The 12,373-nt window shown below is 41.9% G+C and overlaps 1 protein-coding gene across 1 annotated transcript in view; it reads right to left on the reverse strand.

Annotated features, from left to right (window-relative positions):
• gspt1 (G1 to S phase transition 1) overlaps nt 1–9,488 on the reverse strand; it is a 48,709-nt gene extending 39,221 nt beyond the window's left edge. The window contains exon 1 of the mRNA XM_020519970.2: nt 8,981–9,488. Coding sequence (XP_020375559.2) covers nt 8,981–9,176 — 196 coding nt within the window. The 5' untranslated portion in view covers nt 9,177–9,488. The remainder of the gene's footprint in view (nt 1–8,980) is intronic.
• Nucleotides 9,489–12,373: the final 2,885 nt, after the last annotated feature.

The following is a 12,373-nucleotide window of genomic DNA, read 5'->3' on the forward strand; positions in this document are numbered from 1 at the left end:
ACAGCATGCTTTGTAAAATTATGGTTAATACATTCCCAATTCGTCAATCATCTGTTTGATATCTGGGTGAGAAACCATCAGTGACAACAAGTTTGCTCACCTACAATCACAGACTCCCTGTAGTGTGGAAGCAGGCCATTCGGCCCATCGGGTCCACATCAACCCACTGAAAAACATCCCATACAGGCTCACCCCATCTCTGTAACCCTCCATTTTCCATGGCTAATCCACTTAACCTAGACATCCCTGGACACTGGACCATTTTGCACGGCCAATCCACCTATCTGACATATCTTTGGACTGTGGGAGGGACTGGAGCACCTGGAGGAAACCCATGCAGACACAGGGAGAATGCGAAAACTCCACACAGATGCTAATCTTTCTTGAATTTTATAACACACATCAAATCCCTTTTCATTAAAAATGCCATTGAAATTGAACACTCATTATCCGTTTGTTTCACCTACAAGTCATTTATGGGCTGCATTGCTTTCCTCCACTCAGTATCTGTAAATTTTAAACTAGCTTTTACATTCTTTTCACCCCATATACTCCCTTCTCATTTATTACTTGCCTTACACCTTTATAGCTCTTCCAGTCCGCTGCATCTCTACTGTGTAGGCCTTTTATTTTAGTTTGAGACTGTTTCTTAACCCAATTTTACAGCTTGTTCTGATCCAACAATTAGCCAAAGGAACCCAAAGCACTCCTCTCTATGCTGTCCTCAAATCATGCATTGACATTGAACCTTGGTCTCGTGTCTACTCCAATATGGGGAGCATTCTTCATGACTGAACTGCAAGTCCTGCTTCTTCAACCTAGAATTTAGCTTCTCAACATCCAATTAGAGAACCTCAAACTCACTTCAATTCATGCTGTCATCCTAATATTTATCCAAGAAGATAAAGGTAGGATTGAGGGCTCCATTACTAAGTTCGAAAGTAGATGCACGGCATCTCCCACGAAAAAAAATCAATGTCTAGTCAGAATGCTCTGATGCATATTCCAACATTTCATGAAATAGCCACCTGACAAATATAAAAAGTAGCAAGATAATACACAGACCAAGATGCATCAAGGGAAATGCAATTGCCCTGCCATTCCTTTGTAGCTAAAAGATCTGTTTAGCATTATTTCCACCAAGGTCAAAGTAAAGATGGAAGACAATCAAGTCAGAAAAAATGATTTGTACTGTCCTTCAAAGATAACTTGTATTTACACATCACCTTCAGAAAATAAATCTTCATTGTCTAACAGACAAAGTTAACTCCAAGCGAAAGGATAAGATATTAGATCAAGGTTTCCGTCAAACATCTAGAGATGTATTCTAAGGAGGATCAGAAAGTTGGAGATATTTTTGGAAGAAATACCAAAATATTACTTATTGATGGCTGAAGGGAACACTTCACATGATAAAAATGATAACAGAAGGGTAGAGAACACACAAAACACAAGACTCAAGGCTGAGAATGTGCAAGTGGAAAAGGTTAGAGATAGATGGGCAGCGCCATTCTCATTTGGGTGCGTTTGACTGCTTTTGGTAAAGCTCCTCTAAAACACCTTGGGATACCTTGCTACACAAAAAGCACTGTATAATTGCAAGTTCTTGCTATAACATACACTTCCTGCCCCAAATAAACTACAGTGATTCAAAGCACCAGGAACTGCTACCTTCAAGGGCAATCAGAGATCAGCAACGAACACTGACCAAATCAACAGCGCCCACATCCTATGAATGAATTAAAGAAGCTTCTGGTGGTTGGGTTTTGAGTCCCAACAGTTTTAAGGAGCATTGCACATGAGGTCTGGAATAATTGGGAGGGGATATCAGAATTCTTTAAACGCTGTGGATGGGTTTCTGGATGTGACAGCCAAGTACGAAGTTTAGGGTAATTGTCAGAGAGATGATGGATTTGGGGGACATGAGCCCTCGTTTTAGTTTTGGGGAATACTGTTAATACAGGTTGGTGTTATACAAACCTAATAAGTTGGATAAGGGGATGTCTGTGTGAACCTTGAAAATAATAGGCTTTTGTAACGGATTTTGGACAATTGATGAAATAATGTTCGTGTTTATTATCTGCTAGTATAAGTGCCAGCCAGGTCTGAGAGTCTTGTCATCAAGTGTCATGGTAGCATGGGAGCCTTTTGAAAACATGTTTAAAACTATATTTTTGGGCATTCAAAACTTGATTTACCAATAAAACAGACATACCACTTTTCAAAAAGCATTGAGAAAATAGTGAGATGTTGGAAAAATCATCAGAAGTCCTGCCTCTGGATTGGAAGTCAGAGTCATAGAGCTGTATAGCATGGAGCAGACCCTGTGGTCCAACTTGTCCAAGCCGACCAGATAACTTAAATTATTCTAGTCCTATTTGTTAGCATTTGGCCCATATCCCTCTAAACTTCTGTTCATAAACCAACCCAGAAGCCTTTTAAACGTTGTAATTGTACCAGCCTCCACTACTTCCTCTGGCAGCTCTTCCATACACACCACCCTCTGCACGAAGGTGGTGCCCCTTAGGTCCCTTTTAAATCTACCCCACCCACCCCCACCTCAAACCTATGTCCTGTAGTTTTGGACTCCCCCACCCCACAGAAAAGACCTTGGCTGTTCACCCTATCTATCCCCTCATGATTTTTATAAACCTCTATAAAGACACCCCTCAGCCTCCAAAGTTCCAGGCAAAGTAGCCCCAACCTTTTCAGCCTCTCCCTGTAGTTCATACCTTCCAACACTGGCAACATCCTTGTAAATCTTTCCTGAACCCTTTCAAGTTTCACAACATCGTTCCTATAGCAGGGAGACCACAATTGCACATAGTATTCCAAAAGTGGCCTGCAAATATGACCTCCCTACTCCAGTACTCAATACAGTGACCAATAAAGGCTAGCATACCAAATGCCTTCTTCACTGCCCTGTCACCTGGGACTGCACTAAGGAACTGTGAACCTGCACTCCAAGGTCTCTTTGGTCAGCAATACTCCCCAACACATTACCATTAAGTGTATAAGTCCTGCCCTGATTTGCCTTTCCAAAATGCAGCACCTCATTGCGCACTACTGAAAAGATTTTTAGGTTAACTTCAGTACATCACGCTGATGTTAGACAAGCTGTTTTGCATTTTGTCTTGACCGTGGGTTTGGAAGCTGCTATCTAAGAATCTTTGGCACGTTACTGCAGTTCATGTTGAAAATAGTGCAACTGCTGCCACTGAGCGTTGGGAGTGGATACTTGATGATGCGGCGCCAATGAAGCAGGCGCTTTATCCTCAATCATGCCAAGCTTGTTTGAGCCATACTCATCAGGCAAGTGGAGAATATTCCATCACACTCATGACTCGTGCCATGTAGATGGTGGGAGCAGGTGGTGAGTTACTCGCTTCAGTATTCCTCGTCTCATACCTGCTACTGTATTTATAATGGCGTGTCCAGCTCAATTTCCGGTCAACGGTAACCCCAGAATGTTGATAGAGGGGGATTCACTGATGGCAAAATTATTTAAGAGTAGGTGGTGGCATTCCCATGCTGTTGGCCCTCTGGACGGTAGTGGTTCTGGGTTCGCAAGGTGCTGTCAAAGTAGCTTTGGTGAGTTATTGTAGTGAATTGTGTACATAGTACACACTGCTGTTACTGTGCATTGGCGGACGAGGGAGTAAGTGTCTATAGATGTGGTGCCAATCAATCAGGCTTTTTCGACTTGCAAACTACAAACCAGCAAGCTTAACATCTGCTATAGGGAAGATGCTAGCGTTATAGCAAGGTACTTAAGTTCAAGACAGGACCAATCATCAGTCAACGCGGTTTTATAGAAAAAATGTTTAACAAGTTTACGAGCATGCTTTGAGGAAATAACACACTAGGATAAAGAACCAGTGGATGCACTATTCTTAAATTTGTAGAAGACACTGATGAAGTTCCACAAAACTTATCGTGGAAAAGCTGTGCTTGTAGGGGGCATCATATTGGTATGGATAAAAGATTGGCTATTTAACTGGAAACAGTAGACATAAATTGACACCTTTTTTGGTTGGTTACATGTGGTGTGCCACAGGCATGGTGGTGACTTCTCAATTTTTCTTCACACTCCACAGAAATAATTTGAAAGACTGTGGTGCAACTGCACAAATTGCTAAGAACACAAACTTAGATAGGAAAGTAAGCTGTGAAGACACAAGGAACGCACATAGAAAGCAGGATAATGAAGTTGAGAAACATATCAGCCACGATCAAATGATGGAGCAGACAATGGGCTCACTAGCCTAATTCAACTCCTATATCTTACAGCCTTACGGATGCATATAGGTTAAGTGAATGGGCAAAGATCAGGCAAATGAATCATAATGTTGAAGAATGTGAAATTTGTCAATTTCAGCAAAAAGAATGAAAAAGCAGCATATTATCCAAGTGATGACAGATTGCAGAGATGTGGAAGGATCTGGGTATCCTCAAACATGAACTGCAGAGGTTTACATGAGGTTCAGCAAAGAACGAAGAAAGCAAACAGAATGTTATCATGTATTAAGATTAACCAAATATAAAAGCATGCTTATGGTAAAATTATACAAGGCACTGGTGAAATCACATCAGGAATACAGTGCAGTGTGTCTTGGTCTGCTTATTTAAGTAAGAATACTGGTCAGTTCCAGTGGCACAGTGGTAGGTATGGTAGTCTGATCACTGGGCCAGAAGACCCTGGTTCAAGGCTCACCTGTTCCAGAGGTGCTTCACAACATCTGAACAGAAAATATGTATAAATACATTGGAAGCAGTTCAGAGAAGGCTCATAAGAATCCCACCGAATGGAAGCAGGCCATTTGGCCCCTCCAGTCCACACCAGCTGAAGGTTTACTAGACTATTACCTAGAATGAGGGGACTGGTTTATGAACAAAGGTTGGACAGGCTAGTGCTTATCTGCTGCTGGTAAGGAGGGTAAGAGGTAACTTGGTTGAACCGATAAGATTCTGAAGGGCTGTTACAGATCTGGAAAGGAAAACCTAGAACTAGGGGTCACTGATTAAAAAGAAAAAAATCATCCATTTAAGGCATAGGTATGGGAAAGTGTTTTCTCACTAAGGATTGAGTCTCTTTGGAGCTTTCTTGCTTAGAAAGTGGTGAAAATAAAACGTTAATTTTTTTTAAGGGTCAAAGCAGACAGATTCTTGTTGAGCAAGGGGGGTGAAAGGTTATTGGTGGAAGGTAGAAATGTGAGGTAACAAGAACAGCTATGATATTACTGAATCCTAATCTGTACATTCACATCATGAATCTGACACGCGTGAAAAGGAGGTTAAATTGAGATTATTGCATACACTACTCACTACTAATAAAATTTACATAAAGATCCTGGTCATAATCTGTGCTGAGTAGATAAAGTTGCACTTTCCAGACAACTCTTTCTGACAAGTATCTGCTCAAAATGCTTACTTTACATGCATCGTTCGAAATTTGGAATGTAAATGCATGTTTTCCACACAAGGATTAAAAAAGCGCACAGACATTAAAATCTTTGTCGAAAGTCAACTTCAGTTTAGGAACTGGCCTTAAACAGCAGTTATGCAATCATCTGTATCTGATATCAAATCGTTGAGGTACCTCTTTATAACATTAGAAAGTCACTCCTGGTGCTCACTATCAGAAACTCGAAGTGTCCAATTCCATTCCCATTCCAACTGTTAGGCATGAAGTTAGGGTGCAAATCCTGGACACAAGGATCAATTTCTCCTGAAGGTAATTTTTCATGGTCATCACTTCCACATTCTACCGAGAATTTAAAATGGGAACTTTCTTTCGGACCACTAGATTTGAATTTTCCATACCTCATCAGCAATAAGGCTCTATGCTGCACAAAATACTATTGGCAACTGTGCACTGTTCTCTGAAACAAAACTGACCTTGGCTATGAACTTTGCTTTCAACAGTCTTCACTTGCTGTCCTTCAGGAACTTTCAAGAAGTATAATTAAGCTGGTGTGCAAACATACAGCAGAAATTAACAATATACAAAATGCCATGGAAAGAGTTGCAGCCGCAGCTGGAGATGATGCATAAACATATTGTGAGATGGATCCCTGTTGCAAATATTTGGATGTAGCAATAAAGCTGTTACTCAGGAGTAAATCCTCACTTACAAATTGCTTCTCAGCATTATGCCCCTGCGTTTCCAACCGGTCCGAAATTCAAGTCTATTTTAGGCCAAACACCAGACTCAACTGTTTTCTCCCAACTTCATATATAGCACTAGTGGTCAAACCTACATTGTACTGAAACACTGAACAGCTCGTTGCAGAACTTTCCTCATTAAATTGGTCATCCATTCCTATCTTCAACTTCTGTTAAGCTTAGGTAGACCAACAGGAGGCTGGAAGAACACAGCAGGCCAGGCAGCATCTGGAGGAAAGGAGCAGTCAATGTTTCGGGTATTACTGTTAGGCTTAACCTGCCTTATGAAGAAAAGGGATACTTCATGTTGAAGTGCTATAGAAATTTAAGACTTAAATGACAAATTTATCAACAGTATGATAAATAGTGGCAGTCATACCTAAATAATGGAGCACGCTGCCCTGGCCTCTGCATCCTCCAGAAGCGCCTGTTACTTTACTAAGGAACATCAAAACCATCAGTGGAGATCAACTATGCATGTTCTCCCTTTTCTTGGAGCCATATTCCCTTCAATATTACAGAGTAGGGATGGAAGGATGGTTTGGGATGATGTGATCATTTCACTCAAGCTGCAATTCAGGGGCCCAGACAGGTTTATATTGCACCACAGCAGCTAACAGAATTTGAATTCTGAAATACTTGGAATTCAAAGTCATCCTCACATTGGCAACCACAAGATCATTCTGACCTTTGTAAAAACCCATTTGGTTCACTAATGTCCTTCAGGGAAGGAAATCTACCATCCTTACTTGACCTGGTCTACATACCAGCCCAGATCCACTGAATGTCACCTATTCTAAACTGCCCTCCAAAACAAACGGTCAGGCAAGCCACTCAGCTCAAGAACTATGAGGCAACAGTAATAAATGTTGGCCACTCCATTGATCCCACTTCCCATGAAAGAAAGAAAATGATCTTTTGGTTGTCTGAACTTTGTAGCTGACTACCAGAAGTTACAACTTGTCCTTATATCAAGAAGCATTGCCCAAAAAAGTTTACTTTTACATAGAGACCTATGGATCACAATTTTCACCATTGCCACACCACCATGCTGCAATAACAACACTTATTTATATTGTAACCAGCATAATTTTTAAGAACCCATGTCAAGAATAAATGTGGAGAGATGGTTTTAGTTTAAAAATCAGAATAGAAATTGCAATGCATGCAAAAATGGACATGCTATTTCAATACAAATTATACTCCTCATCAAAACCAATTTTGCTTAGTTTTCTTTTAAAACGTTGAAGGCAATATTCCACAAGAGAACACAACTTCTACAAAATTATTCCAGTGTTCATGAAAGAGACTTGGAAACACAAATTGCAATTCCAGTTCTGGTTATATTCAGAATGTGGAGGAGAAATTGAGCAAGAATGAACCATGCCTCAGAAGCAAATGCCTTCTAACTATCACCGTTCACAGGGTCTACCCGAAATGAACGCAAGAACCTTTCAATGTACAAACAGGCAGTTATCCTTGTTATTCCTAGGACACAGCTGCATAACAACCATCTTACAACCAAGAGCTGAATCTAACTTGCAACTCCACCTTGTTCAACCCTAGATGAAAAAGTCCAATGTTTAAAGAAAAGGGCGCTTGCGGCTCATTCAACTCAAAACTCGATGCGGCGTTAATACTTCTCTAGTTAATGCACTGCAGCTTACTTGCTATAATCAGACTGACCACTAGAAATGTCACAACTCCATAACAAATACATACCGTCTCATAAATCCATGAGTACTAATTGTTGTTTGTAGCACGGATGTCTTCAAAAAAGTGCTGAAAGTAGCCAACACAATTACCATACAGTACTTAACAAGGCAGCATGCAATATAACTACGTGATTGCGTGACATACAGTAGGTTCAAGCTCCTAACAACTCCCCCCGCCATGCCAATTTAAGTTAAAACAGTTTCCAAGGTTTCTGTAAAGTGGCTACAATCGCATCTGCAAAGTTAAGCCATCGATTCGTAAATACCAATGACCAATTTTTGCCTATAAACCTGACTAGGACTAGGATAAATAAATGAAGTCATACGCGAAAATAACTACGCGGCTCTTTCTTCAAGTTTTCTTGTAATTCAACACTCCCAGCATTGTCTGAAAAGCAGGAATACACGGCGCAGACGTTAATGCCTGTTTATAAGGATTCGTCAGTATTTTTTTCTCTCTCACTATGTCGAAGCGGAACAGGAATTTTACAAACACAAAATTGAGACGGAGCTCGGTTTTCATGTCCGGGCCTCAGGCCATGAGAGATGCAGCATAATCCTTCCCCAGTCCACCATATGGAACATTTCGCAAGAAGGAGGGGGTAAAAGCACAGAGCGCCATACAGACACGCGAATAGAATACGGCTCCAAGAAAGTTGAGTTTGAAACATCATCTGAAAAGCCGGCGCTTCACATCGACATGGAGGGCATGGAAGAGGGCCTTTTTTTCAGGGTTAGTTATAAACACCCCCACCCCCAGACCTCCTGTCATCCAGGCGCAAAATAGGCGAGCGGCTCGCCCCATTCTGGCTGGAATTTGGACAAGAAAAATTCACTGTAGCGGATCGTGCAGAGAGGGGGAAAAATGTGGACACCATTAGTCTCCTGTCCCTGTGGAAGGCGGTCAATGCAACCCCTCCCAAGCTCCCCTAGTCCCACCTCCCATGCTTCAACGGAACAAAGGCCTCACTCGAAGGCCCGTCGCCACCCGGACTCACACCGACTCTACAGCCTCGGGGATTTATTGTGTGTACTTTGATTTAAGCGATATAAAAATTGTACGCGCGTGTGAGTGAGAGAGACACACTATGTCTCATTACCTTCTAGCGTCTCCCCAACCTCGTCCGAGCTCCTCAGGAAGGAGGGCACAAACTCCGCTGCGTGCACATTAGGGACGAACGGTTTGGCGTTCACATTGAGCCGGGAGAACGAGGAATTCATCTGGGCCTCGACATCCGTGTCGGCCGCCAGCTCCCAGGAATCCGGGGCGTAATCCGCCACGTCTTTCGAATCCATGGCCGCGCTCAGAATGTCACCGGATTCAAAAAATAACGTCGCAGCCCCTTTTTTTTGAAAAGCCTCTTTTTCTCTCTCTCTCCCCCTCCCCAACCTTTCCTTTTGTGGTGATGTTTCTCTCCGACGGGTCGGTGGGTGTCCGAATGGAGGCCGAAGAGGGTGGTGTGGGAAAGGAGGAGAGCACCGAGAATCCGCCGGGTGCTGGTGGTAGAAGAAACCGAGCTCCGACTCCTCGCGTGTGTCTCTCCCGACAGCACTGACGCGATCGATCGCTAGATCCACAGTGGCCTTTGCGCAGGCGCTAGCTCAAACCCCTCCTCCCACGTCCCCCCTGGAAGTTGTAGTCCCGCTTCCATCGCTCCAGACAGCCGTCACCGGTGGACTACATGTCCCACAATCCCTTCTGACCCCCTTCCCCCCACCTACCTCAATTCCTATCAAATGCCCGGATGGGTGACCTCTTTCTCGTCCCAACCAGGCGCTCGAGCGGCTGACCGTTAAGCCGGATTTTGAAGAATCAGCGCTTTCGAGTCGCTGGGTGGGGAGGAGAGGAGGGAATAATTCAGAAACAATTTAAATATCCTCTCCTTTCTCCATGTATGTTCAGAGCTTCAACTAAAACCCCGAGTGGCCATACACTGGAAGACAAAGCTCGTATGACTGGAAGTGCTCGGCCTGGTGATCCGCTGCTTCAAACCTGGAACTTCCCTGAGCTCGACAACTATCTCTCATTAAAACCCATTCTGCAAACGTTCAACAAAACTGTAGTACTGCCCCATAACATCGACTATTCTGCGACACAGCCTTATGTAACTGAAATGGCTAACACGTTCTCTTCAAAGGGGACGTGAAAATAACACTCCAGACGAATAAAATAAAAACAGAAAATGCTGGAGGAGCTCATCGGGTTTGGCAGCTTCTGTGGAAAAGGAAAAAGGAGTTAACGTTTCGAGTCTAGTGACTCTTCTCCAGAACAACTGTATATTCTTGGACTGGTTTAAACATCCAGTGGAATTTTATGTACATGATAGGAATTTTTGGTTTCACACATTCTGAAAATCAGTCTAGGATCCCGTAATTATAACATGCGGTTTGGGGTGGGAAACGACGTTACAGCAATTGAAATGATGAAGTCTCCATCATCAAAGGATCTCAATATTTTAGAAAAAAAACAGAAGTCCCTTCAGAATAAACGAGCACACAACAAAGACGGTACCTTCAGCCACCCCTCCAGGAATGACTTCGTATGTAATGTTTCCAAATCAGGAGATGGCTCAATATCACAAAGAGTTTGGCTAAAACGAACATGGGTCTATTGCAGGAGAATTTATAATGACAAATGGAGAACTAGTAGAGAAGCTAAATAACTACTTTGTACCTACTTTCACTCAGAATTATACCATAAATCTCCCACAAGTTAGAGATCTAAGTGGCTATGGAGAATAAGGGGTTGAAGGAAAATTAGCATTAGTCAGAATATCGTACTGGAGAAATTATTTGGGCTGAAAGTTGAAAAATCCCCAGGATGGTCTACATCCCAGAGTGTTGAAGGCAGTGGTTACAAAGATGGTAGATGCATTGGTGATTATCTTCCAAACTTCTATAGATTCTGGTATGATTCCTATGGATTGGAAGCTAGCAAATGTGTCCCATGATTTAAAAATGGAGAAAGAAAGTGAAAACAGGGAACTAAGAGCTGTCAGTCGTACAATATTTGTAGGGGAAATGCTAGAATTTATTGAAAAGATGAGATAAGAGACACCTGGATGATAATGATCTGATTGGGTATAGTAGGGATTTGTGAATGAGAATTTGTGTTTGACAAAATTATTGAAGTTTTTGAAGATGTTAGTAACAAAATTGATAATGGAGAGTCAATGGATATACTATACTTAGATTTTCACAAGAGTTTTGTTAAAAACCCCACAGGATCCTGTTTAGAAAAATTCAAGTACATGGGATAGGAGATAATATACTGACATGGATTAAAGATTGGCTAACAGGCAGAAAACAGAGAGTAGGAATAAATGGGCTCTTCTCACGTTAGCAGGCTTTGAATAGTGGGGTACTGCAAGTATTTGTACTTGGGCCCCAGATGTTCACAGTATATATCAATGATTTGAAGTTGGGCACCAAGAAACAGATTTCCAAATTTGTAGATGATACAAGGCTAACTGGTAATGTGTGTTGTGAGGAAGATGTCAAGTGGCTTTAGGAGGAATTGGACAAGCATAGTGAATGAGAAAGAGCATGTCAGATGGAATAGACATGAAAAAAATGTGAAGCTACTCCCTTTGGTAGGAGAAACAGATATACAGAATATTTCTTAAATGGTAGGTTGGAAAGTATAGACATACAAAGGAACCTAGGTGTCCTCGGTTGTAAGTTACTGAAGGCTAACATTTTCAGTTGTAGCTATTAGGAATGCTAACAGGATGTTAGCTTTTATTGCTAGAAGATTGGACTGCAGGAGTTGTGATGTCTTGCTTTAATTGTATAGGGCCTTGGTTAGATCACAACTAGAATACTGCATGCAATTTTGGTCTCCTTGTCTCAGGAAAAATATATTGCCACAGAAGAAGGACAGCAAGGGTTCATAAGACTGGTTCCTGGATTGGTGAGACTGTCTCATGAAAATAGATTGGGCAAACTGGACTTGTATTCTCTAGTGTTTTGAAGAATGAGAGGTGATTGCAATGAAATTTACAAAATACTTAAAAAAGGATAGACAGGGTGGAGATAGTAGGAACTGCTGATGCTGGAGAATCTGAGATAACGAGATGTAGAGCTGGATGAACACAGCAGGCCAGGCAGCATCAGAGGAGCAGAAAAGCTGATGTTTCGGGTCGGGACCCTTCTTCAGAAAATCTGAATACTAACCTTTTGTGATTTGTGCATTAGGACACCTAGATTTCCCTGCATCTCAGCTCTGCAACCTCTCACAATTGTGAAATATGCTTTCTTTTTCTTTTTGCCAAAATGGACAATTTCACACATTTCCATGTTGAACTTTATTTGCCAGATTTTGTCCACTCACTCGACCTGTCTGTATCCCTTTGTGAACTACTTACTTTCCTCTCTATCTTTTTATCATCAGTAAATTTAGTTACCATACCTTTGATCTCTTTACCCAAATCATTTATGTTAACTGTAAAGAGCTGAGGCCTCAGCTCCGAACCCTATGGCACACAACATGT

The sequence above is a fragment of the Rhincodon typus genome, chromosome 21 (assembly GCF_021869965.1).
Source record: "Rhincodon typus isolate 14 chromosome 21, sRhiTyp1.1, whole genome shotgun sequence".
NCBI classification, from domain to species: Eukaryota; Metazoa; Chordata; class Chondrichthyes; order Orectolobiformes; family Rhincodontidae; genus Rhincodon; species Rhincodon typus.